This window comes from Monodelphis domestica, chromosome 5, assembly GCF_027887165.1.
Source record: "Monodelphis domestica isolate mMonDom1 chromosome 5, mMonDom1.pri, whole genome shotgun sequence".
NCBI classification, from domain to species: Eukaryota; Metazoa; Chordata; class Mammalia; order Didelphimorphia; family Didelphidae; genus Monodelphis; species Monodelphis domestica.
In genome coordinates, this window is record NC_077231.1 from 287,072,530 (window position 1) to 287,097,407 (window position 24,878).

At 40.3% G+C, this 24,878-nt stretch overlaps 1 protein-coding gene and 1 pseudogene across 1 annotated transcript in view; one reads left to right on the top strand and one right to left on the bottom strand.

The window, feature by feature from the left end:
* The window catches only part of ATP2C1 (ATPase secretory pathway Ca2+ transporting 1), a 143,642-nt gene extending 143,200 nt beyond the window's left edge, over positions 1-442 (bottom strand). Inside the window, exon 1 of the mRNA XM_056800253.1 lies at positions 349-442. Coding sequence (XP_056656231.1) covers positions 349-426 — 78 coding nt within the window. The 5' untranslated portion in view covers positions 427-442. The remainder of the gene's footprint in view (positions 1-348) is intronic.
* A 24,073-nt stretch (positions 443-24,515) lies between these two features.
* Positions 24,516-24,604, top strand: LOC130454835 (U6atac minor spliceosomal RNA; annotated as a pseudogene).
* The last annotated feature ends 274 nt before the right edge of the window (positions 24,605-24,878 follow it).

A 24,878-nucleotide genomic window follows, 5' to 3' on the forward strand; every position in this document is an offset into this window, starting at 1 on the left:
ATCCCTACTCCAATATCATTTTAAATTTCTCAGTCAACTTTCCCTGCCATGAGCAAAAACCAAACCCAAGGCATGCCAGCCTCCAGCCAGATCTCCCACGCTCCTCTTCCAAATTCTATTGTTACCAGTGTTAACATCCCTCCAAGATCCAGGGATATTCCCTTTGAGGGGAAGCCATAGTGATAAATTCGCATCCCCCCCCCCCCCCACTAGTCCAGTCAGAGAAGATTCTTAAATGTGTCTTTGCCTCCAGGCTAACTAAGGGTTTGGATGTAATCTAACAAAATGGAGAAAGATTTTACCTTAAATTCCCATGAATTAGAACCCCAAATTCCCAAGGAGACTTACTTCTGGTAGTTTTTTGAACTGGTCTTTAATGCTGGTTCTTCTTTTCCTTAGGTACTGATTGCCCTCTTTGAGAATCATGTTTTCTCTTGGCCAAAAATTTCTTCAAAGATCATTCCAAAAAAACAAAACAAAACCAAACCCCTTCCTCTGTGTAAAGGAAAGAGAAAGGGTTCTCTTTTAAACTAAGGAGAAATATGAAGACCAACTAAAGGGATTCATGAGCTAAGAGAAATGCTCTATTTTATTCCCATTTTCTCTATGGGAAATTCATTACAGGTCTTAAAAAAAAACAAACAAGAAAAGAAAGAGGCTTTTTAATGGTTCTGAAAAAGCTTTTGCCTAGAGGATTAGTAGGCTCACTTCTGAGGAGTGGCTGAAAAGCAAGAAGGTAATTGAAAACATGTGTGACTGGGCAAAGGGTACCTCATCAGGGATGCTAGCTATTATCAGGGATCCTTCCTTGGTCTAGGAAAGAGCAACCTCCATTTTAAAACCATTTCCCTAAGTCAATTGCTGAGTAAAAGTCAACCAGCCCCAGCTGGCTGGTTGGCCCAGGAGAGGGAGAATATTTACTGCTTACAAAAGGTAACAGAAGATATTCTATAGCTCCATCTTTGAGTTCTCTAGGCCTCCCTCTCCCCCCTCTTCCCCTACCAAGTAGGGATGAGATAATCATCTCATTAACTGGGGCAGTTCCTCTTTCCTGTCTTCGATTAAGTAGAATGAGCTACAGACTGAGAGATGCCCTCAAGCCCTTTCCAGTTCTAAATCCAGGAGGAACTCATCCAGCTCAAGATCAATGACCCAGTGAAAAAGATGGCTGCTATTAACTCAAAGGAGAGAGAGAATGTGATTGTCATTGGGGCTACAAGAGACTCGAGAGAAAGTAAGACTTGTCTCTTGTGGATAGATCAATAGATCAATAGATAGATACACATAAATATATGGGGGAGGATAATGCTGCTGTTGTTCAGTTGTTTCAGTCATGTCCAACTTTTTGTGACCCCATTTGGGATTTTGTTGGCAGAGATACTGAAGGGGTTTGCCATTTCCTTCTCCAGATCATTTTATGGATGAGGAAACTGAGGCAGAGTTAAGTGACTTGCCCAGAGTCACATAATTAGTTAGTTGTCCAAGGTTGGATTTGAGTTCAAGTCTTCCTGATTTGAGACCGAGCACTCCTTCCATTGTATGACCTAGTTGCCCTATATGTGTATATATATGTCTATATATGTATACATACACACATACATGTGGGTATATTTCAGCTCTTCAGCCCCATTCAACCCAACCATTAGCTGTGGTGGTGGTGGTTGCCCTTTGTACTCAGAGGACCAAAGGACATCACTGGTGATGTCTTCTCACTCCAGCATAAATTGGATTTAAGTGAGGCAGAGTTGCACAAAGTCATTGGCCTCGCTGCCTCTTCTAGGGTCAACGAAGTCCACTGGCAATACAAAAGTCAGGATGACTAGGGACGGCTTGGTATGGAGTGACTGGCCTTAGCTTCTTCAATGACTATCCAAAGCCCCTAAGCATTCCCTAGTGCCTGCTTCAGCTGCCTTCCTGGCCATTGGTCCAAATTGTTCTCATCTGTTCCATTCCAATGGGGAAGTCCTCACATGTTGGGGGTAGACATACCCCTGACTGAGTGACTGGTTTGAGGCCTGTGGATCACCCTCAGCCTGGTTAAGTCCACCTACTGAGATAGTTTACTGGGGTCTGACCACTACACATGCTACTGCTTCTTGGAGCCACAGGCGAGAGCTGGGGTGGGCAGGTAGACAGCAAAGGAGAAAAGCAGCCCTGAAAAGAGCTCTGCAAGCCTTCACACCAGGGGTACCTGCCTTCCCTGAACCTCCCATATACCCATTTGCCATAAAATCATTTAATAGGAAGACTGTGATTCTAGGCACATAAATGGTATTTTTTCACTCATTTGTACTACAAGGAATAACTGATACTTCAATACTTAAAGAATCAATAATTTTGTGAGTGTAAGAATTAGGGGGCAGGTGGATGACTTGGTAGAAAGAGCTCTGGGCTGGGAGTCAGGAAGTCTTGAGTTCAAATTTGGCCTCAGACACTTGCTGACTGTGTGACTCTGTTTGCCTCAATCCACTGGAGAAGGAAATGCAATCCATTCTAGTATCTTTGTCAAGAAAACCCCATGAACTAAACAGATAATAATAATAACCTACAGTTATATGGTACTTTCTATATGCCAGGCATTTTATAATTAGTATCTCACAGGATTCTCACAACTCTGGGGAGGTAGGGGTTATTATTCTCCCCTTTTATAGATGAGAAAAATGAAGCAAATGGACTTGCCCAAGGTCATACAGCTGGTAAATGCTTAAGGTCCAATTTGAACTCAGATCTTCCTGACTCCAGACCTAGAACTCTCTCTACTATAAATCCTAGCTGCCTCAAATAGCTACTCCTTCCACTGAAGCAGGTCAGAGCTCCTTTTATAATTGGTCTTTTCTGGAAGGAAAAAAAAATCCTCCTCATCAGCTTGTGCCCTACATGTTGGTGAGTCTCTCTGAAATGAGTGTTTGGATGCCACATCACTGAGCTTGTGCTCTAAGCCCTTCCAGCTGGACAGGAGCTATCAAAGCTTCTCTTCTTCTGGTAGAGCCTTGGGGAAGCAATGAAGAGAGATCAGAGCTGGAGTTTAGTTACAACTTGCACTAAACTTAAGCTGAAGTTTCATATCCGAGGGATACAGTTAACAGAGACTTTTTAGTTTAGTTCATTATCCTCACATCAATACAGTTTTGCCCTTAACTCACCATCGAGGCCAAAATAAAGTGTTGGTTTATGTTTGGAGGCTAAGCCTGAATTATTCAAATAAGGTGATCACATGGAGTGGGATGATATTGGTAAAGAAAGCAGGCACATAGTAGGCATTTAATAATGATAAAATCCATCACTTTCCCCCCTTCCACAGATATGCATATCACCTTATTATTTATAGGAATAAATTTCTGTGTAACCCAAAACATTGGTACCTACCAACCTCTACCTCATATAGTCTAGACTAGGGCAGAATAATGTAATGGGACAACTTGCAACTGACCAAAGTCCAGGTACTGTCCCACATGCATTCGGTTAAGGACTTCCCTATTGTCGCCTCTTCCACCTGTCCTCATGGTTACTGCTGGTCACTATGGAGAAGTAGAGCTGGACAAAACAACACTAAAGAGGAAGTCACAACATATAAGATATCTCAGGAGGTCTATGTGCCCCGCATTACTTAGTGGCACTTGAGAGATGGTAAGAAATTTAATAAATGTCATTCATTCATTCACTGAGATATAAATGGAGTTCATCCACTGGTTCTTAGTTCCGCTTTACCCAGGCATCCCTTGGCTTTTGTCCTGTGTGTCGATTTTCTTGGGAGGGAATTGGCAACAAAGGAAATGAAGAGCTTCCCCCACCACAGCTTTCTTGCCTTTCAGTAACTAGAATTGAATTACTCACTGAATTGGCCTGTGCAAAATTTACAGCATCCTTGAGCAGCTTCCATTTCTGTTCCTCACCTCAGGTCTCTTTAGGCTGAATTATAGACTAAGGTATTTCTCGTTGGAGGCAAGCCCAAGGCAAATTCATTCTGGTCCAGTGAGAGTCTTGGTCCCTTCCACAATTTGCTGCCCTAGGCTTCTCTCCTGGCATCCGTTGGCAGGGTCACTGCCCCACTGGCCTCAGTCTGAAGAACACTTTTATTTGGCATCTGTTCTTGCCCTCTTGGGTGCTGCCCAGCTCTTTGATCTCTTAGATGGGAATGCTACCTCACTACCTGGCCCTTAAAAAGTGCTTTTCTGAGCTTTTAAGTAATTTTTCGGTTGTTTCCTCCATCCCCATCTCCACTCCCTACCTAGAGATTTCCATTGCCCCGGGCCCTAAAAATTCTAAAGCATACTTATTAGCGAACTATTAAAGCTCATTCCACTCATCAATAAACCTTGATTCATACAATTCAATTGAATAAATACTGTGTCCAAAGCATTGAGTTAGGTGGAAGTGAGGATGGTAGGGAAATGAGGAATACAAAGTTTAGATAAAGTAAATTCCCTGCCTTTCTGGAGCTTAAAATCTAATTAGGAAATGGGCATATTCTGAGTAACTATAATGGAAACTAAACTAAGTACATTATAAATACAGAGAAGTTCAAAGTAATGTTTCATGAGTAGGAGTGAGGTTGATTAAGGAAATCTTATTAGGTTTCATGGGGGAAATAGCCTTTGAATTAGGCTTGAAAGTTAGAAATTCAATGGACCAAAGGAGTGGAAGAAAACTAGACATTCGAAACAGTTTGAGTAATAGCAAGAAGTAGGAAAGTACAGAGGGGATGACAAGTGGTTGCGTTTTAACTGAATGGAACAGAGTGTGAGAAAGCTAGAATGCCAAGTTGGCACTCTTGAAGTGCTTTGAATGCCAAGAAAAGGAGTTTCAGTTTCATTTGATAACTAAGAAAGTATCATTGAATATAGCCTTTATATGTCTAATGGAGCTCTAGATATCGCATGTCAGATTTAGTGAGAAATCACGATAGAGTAGAAAGAATATTAAATTGTGGCATCAGAAGACCTGGGTTTAAATCCCAGATCTGTCTCATAATATCTGTGTAAGAAACTTTAGCTCTCTGGGCCTTAGTTTTCTTTTTTCCCTTTTTTTTTGCTTAAGTTTTCACAGTTGTAAAATGGGGGGAACTGGACTGACTGGATGATATAATTCCTTCTAACTCACAATCTACTTTTTCCTCAAAGATTTTTGAATGGGAATTACATGCCCAAATCTATTAGGAATAGGTCTTCTTTATACAGAAAAGATTAGTCTAGCAATAGTGTCATGGAAACCTAGATAGAAGGAGGTATCAGTTGACAACGTCCAAGGCTGTAGAGAGGTCAAGAAGCATGATGATGGGGGAAAGGCCAGTAGATTTGGTGATTAGGAAATCACTGGTAACTTTGGGGAGAGCCATTTTGTTGAGTCATTTCAATTGTGTCTGACTCTTTGGGACCTCATTTGGGACTTTTTTGACTGGATAGGTTTACCATTTCCATCTCCAGTTCATTTTACAGATGAGGAACTGAGGCAAACTGAAGGGTCAAGTGACTTGCTCAGGGACACACAGCTAAGAAGTTTCTGAGGCCAGATTTGAACTTAAGAAGATGAATCTTCCTTACTCCAAGACCAGCATTCTAACCACTTTGCTACTAGTTTGTTCTGAGTTTTGATTGTACGATGAAGTTGGAACCTAAGCTGTAGAAAATAAAAAAGAGGATGAGGAATGCAAGTGGAAGCATCAGAATTGGTTCCTGCTCTTTCTCGGAATCTCAAAGCTCAAAGTGGCTTCAGAAGTCATCTTAGTTCATCCTATGCCTGTCCTTGGAACCTTCCAGTGATGGGGAACCTGACCCTTCCTTAGGGAAATCACTCCACTTTGAGAGAGTTCTGTTAGGAAAGTTTCTCTTACTTAAAGCTGAAGTATACAGTCCTCAAATTCCACATGTTATTACTAATTAATTTGGACTGTGACATGAAGTAAACCAAGATTCTCTTGTTCCTTGTGACAGCTTGAAGACTTGAAGATGGTTATCATTTTTTTTCTTTATTTTATTACAGGGACAGATTAACACATAAAATTTCCAAGCTTACATGATTAATGTTGTTTCCCTCCTTTCTTCCCTCACTCCTCCCAGAGCTGACAAGCAATTCCACTGGGCTATACATGTATTATCACTCAAAACCTGTTTCCATATTATTCATTTTTGTAAGAGAGTAATCTTATGAGATCAAAACCCCACATTGTATGCCCAAATAAACAAGTGACAAATCATGTTTTCTTCTGCATTTCTACTCCAACAGTTCTTTCTTTAGATGTGTATAGCATTCCTTTCCATAAATTCCTCAGCATTGTCCTGGATCATTACATCATTGTTAGTAGCAAAGTCAATTACATCTGATTGTCCCATAATGTTTCAGTTACTGTGTATATTCACCTGGTTCTACTTCTTTTACTCTGAATCAGTTCACATAGGTCTTTCCAGATCTCAAAGAAATCATCCGCTTCATCATTCCTTAAAGCACATCATATACCACAATTTGTTCAGCCATTCTCCAATTGAGGGACTTTCCCTCAGTTTCCAATTTTTTGCCACCACAAAAAACACAACTATAAGTATTTTTGTACAAATAGGTCCCTGTTTTTTTTCTTTTTTTAGTCTTTCGGATACAGACTTAGTAGTAGTATGGCTGGATCAAAAGATGTGCATTCTGGGAGCAGCTGGGTAGCTCAGTGGATTGAGAGCCACGCCTAGAGATGGGAGGTCCTAGGTTCAAATCTGGCCTCAGACACTTCCCAGCTGTGTGACCCTGGGCAAGTCACTTGACCCCCATTGCCTAGCCCTTACCACTCTTCTGCCTTGGAGCCAATACACAGTATTGACTCCAAGATGGAAGGTAAGGGTTTAACAAAAAAAGATATGCATTCTTTTAAAGTCCTTTGGGCATAATTCCAAATTGCCTTCTAGAGTGGTTGGATCAATTCACAACTACACCAGCAATGTATTAGTGTCCTAATTTTGCCACATCCCCTCTAGCATTTATTATATTCCTTTGATATAATATTGGCCAATCTGTTAGGTATAAAGTGCTATCGCAGGGTTGTTTTGATGTGCATTTCTCTAATCAGGAGGGATTTAGAACATTTTTTTCAAATAATTATTGATACTATAAAGGGTTAAATTTTGGTTAGGAGTTTGAAAAAAGTATGGAAAGCAGTTTGGTAAAACACGAAACAGTTTATTTTGAGGAGAAGTTTGAATAGGAAATAGGAGGAAGAAAAGTGAGAATATTACTCTAATATCTTATAACTATACCTAAAGCCCCAATCCTAACTAAAATTTCTAAAAAACTCTAACTGCCTTTGAGGGAAGGTTCTTCTGTAGGGGGCCAGGCCTGACCTAAAATCTTACACTGTCTATCTAAGAATTGATCCATTATCTAACTACCTACCTAAGCTAATCTATAAGCATTAGTCAAACTCCAACCTCCTTAAATCCCTTTTCTCTACCTCAAGTGCCAGTTGGTCCAACTGCCACTCTGATGGAGACAAAGACAGACAGAGTTCCTGCTCTTTAGGTAACTCCAGAGGCAAAAAGCCTCCTTCCAACTGCTTTCTCTTATATACCTACTTCATCTCCTAAGTAACTGAATCTTCAGATCTCTTATACAGAAGCCTGTCAGTTAAGAGACTCTTACTGAGAAATTTTTCTGCTCCATTGTCTCTTAAAGAGACAGAGGGAGAGATTAAGAAAACTCTTTCAAAAATACCTTGGATCTCTTTCTCTAAAAACTGCCCATTCATTTGCCTTGCCCGTCTGTTAATTGGGGAATTACTTGGTTTCTTATAAATTTGACCTAGTTCTTTATATATTTGAGAAATTAGACCTTTGTCAGAGAAATTTGTTATAAAAATTTTCCCCAGTTTGTTGCTTTCCTTCTAATCTTGTTTGTATTAGTTTTGTTTGCACAAAAACTTTTAAATTTAATATAATCAAAATTATTCATTTTATAACTTGTAATGTTCTCTATCTCTTATTTGGTCTTTATGGCTTCCCTTCTCTATAAATCTGACAAAGAAGATGACTATCATTCTTAACGTCACCTCTACCCTTATTCCTGTCTTCTCTTGTCAGAAATAAGCAAATATTCCTTAATTCCTTCAACCAATTTTTGGATAGGGTAATATGAAGTTCTTTCACCACCTTAGTCTGTCAATTTCCTTGGCACTGAGTCTGATCAGGATGGGATACAATGCCCATTCTCTGCAGAATCTCTAGTCAATAATTTCCGATAGTTCCCTATTACCTGCATGTCTTTTATCCAAAGACTAACCAGATAATTTTGGAAAGGCTACCAGATAGGGACAGTTAAGTAGCTCAAGAGCCAGACCTAGACCTGATCAAGGACACATGTAATACCCAATGGAATTGTGAGTCACCAATAGGAAGGGCAGGGGGAGGAGAGGGAGTAATAGAATATGATATTTGTAACCAAGGAATGTTTGAAATTGACCAAATAAATTTTTTTAAAAAGAGAGAAATAAAAAAAAAATAAAAGAGCCAGACCTAGAGACAAAGAGATCCTCAGTTCAAATCTGACTTTGCCTAGCCCTTACTGCTCTTCTGCTTGGAATTCAATATTGATTCCCAGACAGAAGATAAAGGTTTTACAAATTTTTTTTTAAAAAGGGCTACCAGGAAATGAGTCTTCTTGTTTTCTTTTTGGCCACAGAAATTCATTAATCAGTCCCCCTAAAGTGTGAAAAATTATAATCTGCATGTGCAGTCTGTGCCTACATCTGTGTTTGGAGCCTAAGTAGAACCCACCAATTTGGTATCCTCTGTTATGCTCCATGAAAATCCTGAAAATCCAAGGTAACCAATATGCTCTGATGAGAAACCAAGGATTTTGGAGGAGGTCTAAATGCTTCATACATACACACGAATAATAATGACCAATAATTTCCTTTAATATTTAGAAGAAAGTTATTCTTTCACAAGGACAATGTTTTTCCTCCCCAGATCTTCTTAGGGTCAATTAAAAGGTTCTGGTGGAAAGTTTTAGAAGAGGAGATTGTTTTACTTGGAGGACAATTCACTTTTTAGGAGTTGACTTTTTTTTTGCAAGAATGTCTTCCTTGAATGCTATCCTTGTGAAATGAAGATAGGGAGCACTATAGAGCAATCTTTCAGACTAGAGGCAAATCCTCATGGGGAGAATGGCAATTCTCAACAGCAATTTTTCTTTTCTATTCTGACTAGCTGGAGCCAGCTTCCCAATGACCTCTAACTAGCGACAGCTAGACAAAAAGGATCTGTTTTCCTGGAAACTACAGATGCTGCTTCCTGAACCCAGACCCAGGCACAGTTTTGGGGGGGAACCACAATGACTCACATGAATGGACCAGGAGGAAGGACTCCCAAAGCTGTGGATGCCAAGGTTCCTGGCTCACAGGACTCATCACAGTTCTTAGTGGAATTATTCTTCTTGTGAGTAGAGACAAATGGTTGAAACAGATCACCAGCACAATCTTAGCTGTCCTTGGCCTTCATTGTCTGCTAGTTATGAAAGAGCCACTCCTGAGCTGATGAGTTTTCTCAGCTTCGTGACTTCCCTTACTTTTCTGCCCTAGTCTCTGCCTGCCCATTTGCCCTTTCCCCACCATGCCCTTGAGTGGAGTGGGTGAGAGGAAGATGTTGGCTTCTGCTAGGAGCACACCAGCAGTCAACTGCCCAGATAGTTACATAGAAGGGAGGGAGGGTGTCAGTGATCCATCACTGGTGTTCTTGATGGGCGTCACATCCCATTGACCAGCATTTGTCAGGCAGGGGTTAATGGCTTGGCTGTTCTCAGCTGTCAGGAGAAGTTGTTCATTGTTTGGAGAGAGCTGGATGTTAGAACCAGGTGCAGAGATATACAAGCAAGATGATGGCCAAGGGGAGGCTGCAGTCCAAAGTGTAGAGTTGGAGAGAGTTGCCATGCCAACAGAGTCAGCAGAAGTGAAAGCCAGGGCGTTCAGAATGGATCAATACACAGGAGTAAACAGATAGGAACAGGATCTAAGATGAGTATAAAATGTCAGGAAGAAATGACTTTGGAACAGAGAGGGAGGATGAATCAGGACAGGAGTTTGGCTTTATCAATTAAAGATTAATGTGGAGTGTTCAGCATGTCTTCCAGGAGATCATTTCCTTCCTTCATGTGTGTGCAGGGCAGGTGTGTCTTCTGTTGGGTTTTGTTTTTTTAACTCTTGCTTTTCTTCTTACAATCAATAAAGTTTGGTTCCAAGGCAGAAGAGTGGTAAGGGCTAGGCAATGGGACTTAAGTGACTTGTCCAGGGTCATATAGCTAGGAAGTACCTGAGCCTAGATTTGAACCTAAGATCCTTTTTCTCTAGATCTGGTTATCAATCTTCTGAATCACCTAGCTGCCCACCACATTTTCTGTCTCTTAAAAGGGAAGGTCAATAAGAAATGTGTATAATATAGGTTAAATTTGTTAAATTTGTTAAATTAAAAAAAAATATGTTAAATTTGTATTTTGTTCTGGTGCCCCTGAGTACCTCCCCACCCACTTATACACACCTCTACTCAGTTTAGGCAGTTTATGAGTAGCCAACAGAAAGGGGGCAATAGAAGGAAGTAAGGGGAACCTGGATGGGATGCACAAAGTAGATCAAAGCACCATAATTTAAAAATCATATCATATATTAGCCATCCTGGTAAGAGGCACCGCTTGTCATGGTTTTGGTCCCAGGATATGTAAATCCCAGACAAATTCCAGACCTCCACAGTTGCAGACTAGCAGGGTTTCAGAGAGGTGCTGATAACATTGGGGTGATGACTCTGAAGTTTTACCAATAATTTTGAGATGCTTTGGACATGTTAATGAACTAACCTCAAGGTGGCAGAGATAGGAATTGGTCTTTTCTCCTTAGAAAACTTATAAAAAAAAAAAACCTCAACTCCTGCCCCCTGAGCCCTCTTCCCTCTGCCCCGGCTCATGCCGCCATGTGCCCCCACTTCTAATTCATGGTTACCTGAGAAATACTTTCTGCCTTCCCCTCCTCCCCATCCTCTTCCCATGCCATTTTCTGCCTTTGTAACCCTTTCACCAAATATCTCTGTCCCTTGTTAAAGTGTGATAGCAGCCCCATTTCCCAATGCCAATCATGGTTTTCCTTGGTGAGTACCCAGAGAACTGGGTGTGTCTCCCCCCATTTCACAATTTCATAAATTAATTATCAATTAAATAGGGATTCAATCTGAAGTTAGAGAAAAGCCCCAGCAAACTCCACAGATTATAAAGACGATGTAGCTACTGAGCTGTATTTAGTTTATGTTTTATAAATACCTGTGGATAGAGTTCTGGACCTGGAGTCATGGAGTCTTGGGTTCAAATCAGACTTGAGACACTTACTTAGTGTATGACTCTGGACAAGTCACTTTACCATTTTCTTGCCTCAGTTTGCTCATCCGTAAAAAGAGGATAATAATCATAGCACCTACTCTCAAGGTCATGCAGAGAAAATGAAGTAATATTTGCAAATGACAGTATAAATTCTAACCATTATTATAATATGACTGAAACTAAGCCATGTGCTCTGTAGCCATTTCTATGTACTAGGAGATTGGGTGAGTCGAGCACTCATGAACATGTGCAGATGTTCTGACACTAGTTCTGGTCCACTAAGCAGGGGATAATGATTGAACTTTGGATTGGCTCCTGAGATTGAACTGGTATGCATTCAAAAGATACTAGTTGGCCAAAAGCAAGCCAACTTGGTTGTGTTTAAAATGAGGAATCAAGGACTGTCGTGAGCCTCCTGGCAGGTCTTTATTTTCCCACCTGGCTCTATCACTGCAACTGGGATTTTGTTTTTTATTCTGTTGTGTCTTGCCTTTAAGTGGAGGAGTTGAGGAGTTGGCTATGACCTTGTGTGCTGCAAAGGATTGGAATAGAAAGCACCATAAGCTAGAGGTCATGCTGGGAATTGCAGGAAGCTGAACATTTGTAAAGTGGCAGTTAGAGCCCATCAAAGAACCTTCTTGAAGCAACTAGGTGTCACAGTACATGGAGTGCCAGATCTGGAGTCAAGAGGACCTGGGTTCAAATTTGGTCTCAGACATTTCCTAGCGGTATGACCCTGGGCAAGTCACTTAACCCCATTTGCCTAACCATTGTCCTTTTGTCTTAGAGTTGTTACCAAAACAGAATGTAAAGGTTAAAAAAAAAACCTACCTGTTGCAGCTCAAGGGTGGCACAATATACCTCATCTCTTAGGCCATCTGTGCCACATTGGTGCCAATACTTTGTAGCAAATGGATTAAGGGGACAGACCAGAGTATGACTCCTCTCCCCATCCACATCCTCCAACACATTTGAGAAGGAATACTTTATAATCTCTGGTCTTCCTTTGCTTTTGCAGTAAATATTCCCTTGTAAAAACTAATGGATATTAATTGGTTAAATGAAGCTGAGATGCTAATCATTTCACACTGGAATGGGAATGCCAACTGACAGGATTAGAAAGAGTCATAACATTATGGGTTAGAAATCTGTCAATACCTGCAGGTACTTGCAGTGTCCATTGCCTCTGGGCCCTCCCTTACTTAGCATCCCAACCTTCTACTTGAACCTTTTCTTGTCTGTTCTAAACTGCTCCCTTTGCCTTTCCTTCATGGACTTGAGCTCTTGGTCAGAAAGGTGTTGGAACCCTTCTTCCCTCTTCCAATCTGATCTCCCACCTTCTAAGGAGTGGCTTTTGCTCTTGGGATAGTTTACCTTTTCCACTTGGTTACCTTGGTTAAGAGCTTTCTTCCCTCTCCTCCAGGAAGATGGTCAACCAGCTAAATATAGCTTAGACTCTAGCCAGGGATCCCTGGCCCCTCAAATTCCCTGCTGCCCTTGGTTTATCTGACCTGTAATAGCCATCTTGTCTTTCCAAAGGACATGTGGGAATCCGAGAAAGGATCCTAGAGTTGGAATAGGAAGACCTGGATTCAACTTCAAGCTCTACCACTTACCAGTTGTGTGGCCTGGAAAAGTAATTTTATTTCCATGAGTTTCTTACTTCTTAAGAATAATTGTACTTTCCACCTGATATCAATAGGGAGCACTGATAAAGCATTGTAAGGTTTGCAAAGCACTTTACTTTGGAGACTCTCACTGCTGTGAAGTAGATGCTAGTATTGCCTTCATTTTACAGACAAAAAAAACCTGAGGCTCAGAGAAATCAAATGACTCAAATCTTCATGATACTCCTGTGAGATGGGTGCATTACTTTCACAGATGGGGAAACTGTGCCTGACAGAGGTTTGATTCCAACCCTGATCTTCCTGATTCCAAGGTCAATACTTTATCCTTTGCACCTAGCTACTTAGCTTACAGGGTTGATACTCAGATCAAATAAGATACCCCATGACCCTCTGAGTCCTGGATTTCCTTCAGGTTGATAAAGGAAGGAAGGAAGGAAGGAAGGAAGGAAGGAAGGAAGGAAGGAAGGAAGGAAGGAAGGAAGGAAGGAAGGAAGGAAGGAAGGAAGGAAGGAAGGAAGGAAGGAAGGAAGGAAGGAAATATAAGATTTATGAAGCTCCTAATTGGTGCCAATCACTGTGCTAAGTACCTGAGTGATATCTCATTTGATCCTCCCAACAACCCTGGAGTTTGGTGCTATTATTATTCCCATTTTATAGTTGAAGAAAACTTTAGTTGATGAAACGTAGACAGATAGAAGCTGAGTGACTTGCCCAGTATCTCTTAGGCTAAAGGGACACCACTACTACCACCACCCCATCTCTACTTGTTTGGGGCTATTTCCTAATTATTGCAGTCAACACCAGAAGTCTTCAGTCTCTTGGAGTATGAGTACTATGAGGGAAGGACTTTCAAAATCTTGAGGAAGTCAGTGCCTATGGAGATGAAGTGATTGACATCTTGTACATCACACCTCCTGTATAGGAAGGAGGAGAACTAGGATTTTGTGAATCTTAAAAACTACTCAGAGGGGGCAGCTGGGTAGCTCAGTGGATTGAGAACCAGGCCTAGAGACGGGAGGTCCTAGGTTCAAATCCGGCCTCAGCCACTTCCTAGCTGGGTGACCCTGGGCAAGTCACTTGACCCCCATTGCCTAGCCCTTACCACTCTCCTGCCTTGGAGCTAATACACAGTATTGACTCCAAGACAGAAGGTAAGGGTTTAATTAAAAAAAAAAAACTACTCAGACTGTACTTTAGAAGATTTGATATAGTTATTTCCTTATTGTAACAATGGAGATACTTGGTCTAACAAGAATCAGGAATGTCTTGGGAACTTTACATTACTCCACCCATACTTAGACATACTTTAGGGGAAGATAAAGTTGTAAACTCCTGATTGAACAATGAAGATACTTAACTCTTACCTTATAGTGAAGCTAGAACTTTAAGCCAAGTCTATTTTTAGATCTAATACCAAAAGGTGTTAAGTACCTGTAAAGGTTAAATTAATCACAAAAAGGTCAAGTAACTCACAAAAGGCAAGCTTAACAAAGGAGTGTGATGTACTCAAAAGATATAATCTAACCAGAGAAGGTGAGAACTAAAGAGTGGTGAGAACTAAAGAATGGGCGGCCCTGGATAAAGCGTCTACTGTGATTGGTAGATATAAAAATTTAGGGGAGGTGACATAAGATAAGAGAAAATTCTCTTAAAAATGAGGCTAAAAGTCAGTTCAGGATTGGATTCGGAACTCAGTTCAGGAGATTGAGTTCAGTGGAGGACTGGAGCTTCCTTGGAGACGGTCTCGTGGTGAGTGGTAAGACTGACTCCCTTTCCTTTAGCCTCAGGGAGGCCACTTTGGCTAAGGCCGTATTTCAAATTAATTCTCTCTCTCTCTCTCTCTCTCCTCTCTCTCTCTCTCTCTCTCTCTCTCTCTCTCTCTCTCTCTCTCTCTCTCTCTCTCTCTCTCTCTCTCTCTCCTTAATTCCTTCTCTCTCTATTAATTAAAATCTCCATAATTCCCAGCTGACTTGGGTATTTTATTATTTGGGAATCATCCCTGGGGCCAATTATTTAGATTTAAGTCAAAACACTAAAATTATCTTTACAATTTGAACCCAGTTCCTCCAAGTCCAAATTCAGTACACCCCACTGTCCTTAAAGTTGTACAATAGTTATACTATGGTATAGGTGCAATATTAGGTTGTTTTAAGGGCTATGCTAACTTAGACTAGAAGATCCTAGAGGATTTATTCTTGGAAGACCTAGTACATTGCCAATGCCAAATACTGGATTTGTCTTTAAGTTCCTTAATCATCTTCACATGTTTGGGACTATCATATTTATTTATTTACTTGTTTGTTTATTTTTTATTTTATTTAATTAGATGATTTAGAATATTTTTCCAAAGTTATAAGACTCATGTTCTTTCCCTCCCCTCCCCTATCCCCCTCCTGTATCTGATGTGCAATTCCACTGGGTTTTACATGTGTCATTGATCAAGACCTATTTCCATATTTTTAATATCTGCACCAGGGTGATTGTTTAGAGTCTGCATCCCCAATCCTATCCCCATCAACCCATGTGATCAAGTAGTTGTTTTTTCTTCTGCATTTCTACTCCCAAAATTCTTTCTCTGGATGTGGATAGTGTTCTTTCTCATTAAGTTCCTCAGAATTGTCCTGGATCACTGCATTGCTGCTAGTAGAGAAGTCCATTACATTTGATTGTACCACAGTGTATCCGTCTCTGTGTATAATGTTCTCCTGGTTCTGCTCCGTTCGCTCTGCATCACTTCCTGGAGGTTGTTCCAGTCTCCATAGAATTCCTACACTTTATTATTTCTTTGAGCACAATAGTATTCCATCACCAGCATATACCACAGTTTGTTTAGCCATTCCTCAATTGAAGGGCATCCCCCCATTTTCCAATTTTTTTGCCACCACAAAGAGCGCAACTATGAATATTCTTGTACAGGTCTTTTTCCTTATTATCTCTTTGGAGTACAAACCCAGCAGTGCTATGGCTGGATTAAAGGGCAGACAGTCTTTTATCACCCTTTGAGCATAGTTCCAAATTGCCCTCCAGAATGGTTGAATCAATTCACAACTCCACCAGCAATGCATTAATGTCTAAATTTTGCCACATCTTCTCCAACATTTATCATCTTTATTTAAAGAATAATAATGGCAGATCCCCAGAGGTTGTTATGTACTGAGTTTCTTAGAATGAATTAAATAAACATCTATTAAGTACCTACTGTGTACTGATCATTGTGTTAGACCCTGTGGATAGAGGAGAGTGATTTCAAATTTACAATTTCTGTTCTCTGAGTGTTTGCTGTCTAGTAGGTTAGATAAAGGGTAATTTTCTTTTTAGTGGTCATAATTAACATAAGAATGAATAAAGCCCCAATTATTTCTTAGCTTTATCATTAAAATCTAATATCCATCCTAATTTTCATTTGCCTTCTTATATCCTATGATTACCACTAGTTACTCTCTTTGGAATAAGCCCAAACAACTCTTCTCTTTCCTAATATTACAATTTTCAGATGCTTACAAATAACTGTTTCTCTCTGGAGATGTTTGTTGATAAATTAAAACCTTTAATTGATTTTTGATACTTTATTCCCTTCAGTTCTTTAATCATTCCTCTTGTTTTAGGATGAGGGCATTATACAAAAAAAAAAATGAACTCTCAGGTTCCTTTCTGCTCTAGCATTCTTTGATTTTAAGGTGTTTTAGAAGGAGATATGAGTTCTAGCTCTGCTCTTGCCCTATTCAGAAAAAAGAAGACAAAAAGACCAAAAAAACAAAAAACAAAAAACCCCCCAACAACCCAGAAACACAGATCCAAGTTCTGTCATGCCACAGCTCTGCAGGACCTAAAAAGTAGTTCAAAACTTCCCTGTGGATTTCGTACCCCTGCTCCATTTCATTGTAAATTCATAATTCGGACCTTCATCCATCATCACAACCAGGTCTCACCTGGCACATCAGCTCGGCTTTTCGAGAACCGTTTCCTCCATGAATTATTTTTAATCACTTCCCAGGAGGCATAACTTGCCATCAGAAAACAGGTGCAAAATTCTCAGGTTGCACCTGCTTTACTTACTTTTACCTTCTTTCCTAGGAAGTCATTTGGATGTCTCTGCTTTCAGAAAAGGAAAGCTTGTGACTTATCCCCACTCTCTGACAGAAGCCTGCAGTACTCCAGTGTCTGCTGCTTTCCATAGTCAGCGGTACTGTTTCCTGTAATTGGTGAAGGCAGATGGTCACATTGAGAATATCATTTGAATAATGTGATGGAACCCATGTCCTAGAATATGAACATGCATTGCATTGTACTCCCCTGCTAACTCTAAAAATGTAAGAAAAGGCTGGGAAAAATGGGCTTTTAACAAGTCTGTGGAATAGCAGCTTAACAGAAACAACTGAGAAGCACACTTCCGACTTTGGGTCCCATTCTCCATCCCCAACGACACAAGGTTCACATTGCTCCCCAGAATACCCAACTGATTACAAGATTTAGAGCTAGTTGTAGAAATTATCTGGTGCAACCCCTTCCAGAGACTGCCCCAGGTTACAGACCTAGTAAGCCACAAAGTCAAGATTCGAACCCAGGTCTTTCTTCACCAAATTCAGTGTTCTGTTCTCTATATCATACAATGGAATCGCTAACCAACCCAACATACAAGGCACTGAGAATACAAAGGCAAGAAATGAAACAAAACATGCCCTCAAGGAATTTATATATTCATTCCTTAGTGAAAGAGCTGCCCATCTTTTGATGACTCACCCAGTTGGGCACATCTTCCTAAGACAATTCTTGGAGACACAAATGTCCCTCAGTTTCATGTTAAGCATGCCCCATTGAAAGCTACCAAAGCAACAGATCCATTTTGGAAAGAATCAGATTAATCCTATGCAGAGAAATTGTCTCCGTTTGACTTCTTGACTCACTTTGTGGTTAGTCTAATGGGAGATGATGACCAGCAGTCCAAAAGCCCCTTTTGTTCGTCCTCTCTGCATCATTTTAATCACAGAATCTTGGAGTTGGAAAGGATCGGAGGTCATTGGCGGGATTCTTTCAACAAAATGCCTACGTGGTTAGCCAGACATTGCTTGAAGTGAGGAAGAACCCACTAACCTTTTATGATAGCCCATCTTAGGCATTTCAAATGGTTTTTCTTTACATTAAACTTAAATATTCATGCTTTGTCATTTCTAGCATTGCTTCCATTTGTGCTCATGGAAAAATCCTTCAAATACTTGAAGAGTTAGCATGTTCATGCTGAGTGTTCTCTTTTCCAACCTAAACATCTCCAGGTACTTCAGATCACACTCATGTGACAAGATAGCAAAGGCTTTCACCGCCTTGGTTGCTCTTCACTGAATGTTCTGTAGTTTTTCAATATCCTTTTGAAAATATGGCATTCAGAACTGAATAGGACTCCGGGTGTGAAATGATTGGGTGGAGATATAAAGAGAACTGTGTAGTATTAGGCTGTATGTCTATTAATATGGGTTCAGACTGCATTAGGGTTTTTAAAAAATTCATATTCAGCTTGTAGTCCACTAATACCCCCAGATCGTCATCATCTCATCTTCTTCCTCTTCCATCCTCCTCCTCCTCCTCTCTTTCAAATTAGGGAAAAAAGGATGGCTACTCCAGGTTCCAGGTTCTTTGTGGGTCCATATCCACTCAAAACGATACAGCACATGAGAGACCCCCAATGACTTTTTTTTCCCTCTAGAGATCCACACGTCAAAACTAATTCAAAGAAGACATATTTTGCAATAGGATACTTCCTCCTTAACCAAAGGGCACACTGTCCCACAAATATAGACACCAACAATGGAGAGAGTGAGCATGCTCAAGAATCACATCTACCACAGAGGACATGGCCCAGAGAACCATCATGTGGTCCATATATCTCTATCTCTATCTCTATCTCTATCTCTATCTCTATCTCTATCTCTATCTCTATCTCTATCTCTATCTCTATCTCTATCTCTATCTCTATCTCTATATGCAGGGACAACTCACCCTTAGACAAACTCTAATTCAACAGAACCATACCTTCTCATGATGTTATCTATCCAGGTGCTCAAAGGCTGACTCCTCTCTGAACTCTCTTGACCTGAAGCATGTTGCTCAACTGGACTTACTGGATCTGCTTCTTACTAGGTAGAGCAGCCTCTCTCCTGAGGCTACTTCTCCCTGGTGTAGCAGCATCTCTCTTGGGTCAGCTTCTCAGTGGGTTTGGGGGTCTCTCCCCTGCTAAGGCTTCTGTTGGATAGAGTAGAGGGACTAAACCCTACCCGAATAAGGGCAGGATGGTAGCTCTTTGGTCATGGCTAAGACATACAACTAACAAAAGACAGACAGAGGGTACCCAGGCTAAGATTAGGGGATTTCTCTTGACCTCTGGGTCTAGGTTTGAGATCAAAGCCTTTGGTTATAGATAACTAGGCTCATAGATTCAGGTTTAGAAACAAAAGATACCTTAGAAGTCACTGAGTTTAGACACTCCATTTCATAGGAGGAAACTGAGGACCAATGAAGTAAAGATCACACAAGTAATAAGAATCAGAGATGGAATTTGGCTCCCGTCCAGGACACTATCCACCACACTAACTTGGACTATAGAACCTTTCCTATCCACTTTTTTTTTTCTTCCCCATACCCTTACTTTCCATCTTGGAATCAGTACGGTGTACTGGCTCAAAAGCAGAAGAGTGGTAAGGGCTAGGCAATGGGCGTTAAGTGACTTGCCCAGGGTCACGCATCTGGGAACTGTCTGAGGCCATACTTGAACCCAGGACCTCCTGTCTCTCAATCCACTGAGCCACTCAGCTGATAGATACCCCCCCAAGATCCTCATAGTCTTGTTACAAATGAATTTGAGCCAGGAAAAAAAAAGGTAAACTGGACTGGCAAGGTCAGTGTTCTTTTCACATTCCTGTCTTTATTATGCATATCCATCAACAGTCCAGTATTTTGATTCACATAAACCCTCAGCCTCCATACTGCAGTAAAAGTACCAAGATAAAATCAGCACAACAATCATATTAATTTATGGCTGGCAGCTATAGTAAGGGGGAATAGTAATTTGCTAAAATTGCCTGGAGGTAATTCCTTTATATTTTATCTAAATTCTTAAGCATTGTTCTTACTAGATAAAAACCCTTAATCTTTACTTCAACCATATCTGTACTGAACTATAAGTTTCCTTCCATTCTTTTTGGGCTCTGTGAATCTGTGTTACTCTTTTCTTATTACCAGCCTTTTCATATCTCCCCCTACATCCAAATAATTACTGGAGAGAAAGAAAACCAGAGCAGTTCCTGACGATCCCAGCCTAGGAGAGTGATTTCTCCTCCACTTTCACATGGGAGCAAATGTTAATATCATGATATCATGACATTTCCCCTCTTCTTCCCTATATTGTGCCTTTCAGATTTCCAGAATAGGTGACTGGGGACCACTTGGAAGTGTTTGGTCTGATTTCTTTTTCATTTTATGTACAATAAACTATGGGATCATAGAGGGAGAGAGAGAGAGAGAGAGAGAGAGAGAGAGAGAGAGAGAGAAGGACAGGGAGAGGGGGAGGGAGGGAGAAGGAGAGAGGAATCCTCAGTAAGATTAGGGGCTCTAATCTAGATTTGGATAGTAGATTTCATTTTAAAAAATATTTTAAGCAATATTTCATTCCTTAAATTCATGCCGGGTCAGTAAGGGGTTAACAGTTACTTTCCACTTGGGCTTCTTGGTGAAGGAAAGAAGGAAACAAGCATTTAAGAAGGTCTTTTTATGCACCAGGTCCAGAGTTTAACAATACAAAGCAAGAATAAAGTCCCTGTCCTCAAGGAGTTTAGCACTGTGCTTGGCACATAGCAGGTTCTCATTAAATGTTTATTGATGCTGGATTATTGATTGATTATATTCTAAAGGAGGAAAGAGAACAGGAACTTAAAAGGGAGCTGGAAAAGTGGATTGAGAAGGGGGTAAAGGTTTCCCAGGCAGAGACATAATTTTGAAGAGTGTAAAATCAAGAATGGGGTTGAGAGGGGAAGAATGTCTGGCCATTTTAGATCCCTCTGCAAAATGGAGTCTCCAGGAAGAAGGAAGAGGGGCACACCTTGCAGAAGGATATTTCCTGGTGAATAGTCTGTAAAAATGGTGGGCTTATCTAGGAGGAGGAAGTCCCAGGTGCAGTGGGAAGCTGCAAGTTGAGGCAGCTATTTTTGAAGTACAAAAATTCAGAAACGGAATTACTGAGCAGGGGATTGGAAGGAGCAGGTTTAGCATGTTCAGGCTGAGTGTCCTCTGGTGGACATTGGGGGTACTTTAGCCTGGTTGGAGAGGATGCTTAAGCACCTCCCAGTAAGCTATTAAATGACCTGGTTGATATGATGGCTCAAGTAGAGTGACATCTGGTGGGCAATCCAGTTTTTGCACTCCCTCTTTGGATATTTAATATAGTGACACTATAGGCTTAAAGAGGGCTAGAAATGACCAAAGGCTGATACCATATTGCTGGGGGCTCTTATGCTGGGGGCTCAAACATAGAAAATAAGGTCTTGGATGTGGAAAGAATCAGGTACATTTCAAATAAGGCAAATGATGTGAGTAAAATCTATTGGGATATGAACTAAGAGAAGCAGAAGATCTCTTTATTGTTGTTGTTCAGTCATTTAGACATGTCCAACTCTTCGGACCTAATGGACCACAACATAACAGGTCCTTCTATTCTCTACCCATTCCCATATTATTTCTCCTCCAATTTCCACCTGATTGAAACCTTCCTTTTATTTATTTTATTTTTGTAGCAAAATTTAACCCATTTATTTTCCAGTTAAAATAATTTCATTTCATTGAATTTTTATCCAGTCTAATGACATGACTTCTACCCACAATGAATTTGGATTTTGAAAGAAAGTGTCCTTTCCCTGAATTTCTTCTTGTCCTCTTCTTGAATTTCTATTGGCACCAGCATTCCTCTGAGTCTGTCTGCCTTTTCTTCATGTGGTCCTGTATTTATCTTTTTCCCCCAGCCCTTATCTTCCATCTTAGGATCAATATTGTGGAGTAGTAAGGGCTAGTCAATGGGGGTTAAATGACTTGCCTAGGGTCACATCACACAATGAGTAGTATCTGAGGTCAAATTTGAACCCAGGACCTCTTGTCTCCAGGCCTGGCTCTCTATCCAATGAATCATCTAGCTGCCTCCATCCCATAGCTATCTTGATCCAGTATTCACAGTTTTTGATGCTCCTGTAGCTCTTCATGTGACTCTGGAATTTCATTTACCCAGTGGCATGACCATCTCTCCATATTGGCTCAGCTTTTCTTGTGTTCACTTTATCCAGAAGCTATCTTCTTTCTACTATTCTTGCATTTCTGGCTTTTTCTCCTACAGAGGAGAACCTACTCAAATCCCATTGAAGATAGGACCCTTGGGAATGAATTTTTGGGTGCAAGATTTCAACTTTTTTTGGTTATTTTTATATTTCTTTGGGTCTTATCCTTCCATTAGACTAATTCATTTTCTGCCTATTTTCTTCTGGCTGATTTGACCCTCAAACTCTGATTTTTATTCTTAGATTCTGCTTCTGTCTAAAACCTTGTTCCTAGCTAGTCTCTAGATACTGACTTGTATTTCCTGACCTCCACCAAGCTTATGTACTACTTGACCTTTTTTCTTCCTGTACCCACCAAACTTAGCTTGGCAGTCAGGATGACTATCCTGGTTCCTCCTACTGAGGCTTTGAACTTCTCTTTTATCTTCCAGTTTGTCCTGACTCAACTGTATTCTGACCCAGATTCAATCTAAGGAGTTATATGCTTACAAAATTCTTTATTTCCTTCCTATGCAAATTGGACTTCAACCAATAAACTTTGAATGGATTCCAGAGTAGATCAACTGACAAGCAGATTAATCATCTGTTGGCACACTGCTGAATTCTGGATTTCTGCATGTAACAATCTCTTTCCTCAGAGATCTTACATACACTATTAGGGATGATTTGTAAGTGCTTCAAAAGGGAGGAGTTGATCACTAAAAACCAGCATGAGTTCATTAAGAACCAGTCATACCAAATTATCCTCATTCCCTTTTTTGACATTTCAAATCCATGGAAATAGTTTGTCTGTATCTCATTAAGCCACTAAATTCACCATTTAGGTGAATTTCAGATTGGTCTGGTTAGGTGGGGAAAGAGTCTTTAGTGGAAAGCTTTTATTTTTTTAATTTTAATTTATTATTTTATTTCTTATTATTTTAATCATTGACACAAGGAATGTATGGGGTATTTAGGGAGGATTAGCACCTCTTTTATGAGAGTTTGCTGAGCTCTTTTCAGAGCTGTTCATCCATCTTTGAGGTCCATCACTCACCCAACTCTCATTTATGGCTCCAAGAAACATATGCAGTGGCTACACACTGGTAAATGGTCTAGGCTAAATCAGATTAAGAGTAACTAAAGGGCCTCAAACCCATAGGTGAGTGAGTGTGTGTGTGTGTGTGTGTGTGTGTGTGTGTGTGTGTCTACTCCAAACATGTAAAGATTTCTCCTGGTAGAATGGGCAGATGAGAACAATTTGTTCCAGTGGCCATGAAGGCAGCTGAAGCCATGGAGCACTTAGAGCTTGGTCAGACATCAAGATGCATCCCAGGCCATCATCAGTCATCCTGAATTTTGTCTTGCCATTGGACTTCAATGACTTTGGAAGGGAGGATGAAGCTGATAACTTTATGCATCTCTGCCTCACTTAAATTCAATTTACTTGAAAGTCAAAACATTGGTAATGTCATTGGTCCTTTAAAAAAACGAGGAACAAGCAACAATAATCATTGACCTGAATGAAAGCTGAGAAGCCTAAGAATAAAATTTACATAACCAGAAACTGAGAGGGGAGGTAGATGACAGAGTTAGAGTCCAAAAGGATTGAAATGAGGTAAGAAGACCAAATTGAACAGGGATAAATATAAAGCTCTGCATCAGTTTTAAAAAAATAAAGAATTGTATTAATACAAGATTGGAGAGATTTGATGGATAGCAATTCATGGAAAAGTAATTTAAGTATTTCTATGAACTACAAGCTCCTTAAAGAATCACTGATGGCTTATAGCAGCTCCCCAAAGTGAATGCCATCTTGGGCTGCAGTCAAAGAAATATAGTGCCCAGAGTAAGGGAGACAATAGCCCTATTACACTCTACCCAGGTCCTAATACATTCAGGGTACTGTAACTCCCTTCTAAGTGATACATTTTAGAAGAGGAATAGGATGGTGACTCATGATGGCAAGGGGACTGAAACCATGCCATACAAGGACCGACTAAAGAAACCGGAAATCTTTAAGATTATAGGATCATAGATGTAAATCTGGAAGAGTTCTTAGAGATCATCAAGACCAATCTCCTGATTTTCTAGATAAGAAAAATGAAGATTAGAGAATCAAATGACTTCCTTAGTCTCAATTGTATAGTTACACTTTGAGGTGAGCTTAAAGCTGAGATGTTCTTGACTCCAAGTTCAAGGTCCTAACCATTACAAGAAAGTAGATCTGGAGATGAGGTCAAATATAATAGCATCTGAATATTCCAAAGATTGATTTGAAAGAAGAGAAGGCTAGCACTTCCCTGGATAAGGATAAGATATCGTACTGACCCTACTCTATGACATCTACTTTTTTTTTTGAGGATAGAATAGTACAATGGAAAGAATTTTAGATTTGGAGTCATAGGCCCTGACGGCAAATTCTGGCTGTCACAGCCTGCATGATCTTGAGAAAATCATTATAACCTCTCTGGACCTCAGTTTCTTTATCTGAAATATAAGGAAATTGGACTAGATGGCCTCTAAGTTTTGTTCTGAGTCCAAACTCATAATCCTATGATTTGAAGTTTGTTCTGCTTGGCTTATAAGGATTAGCCTAAGATCTAGAGAAGTTAATAAGAGAGGGACTTTT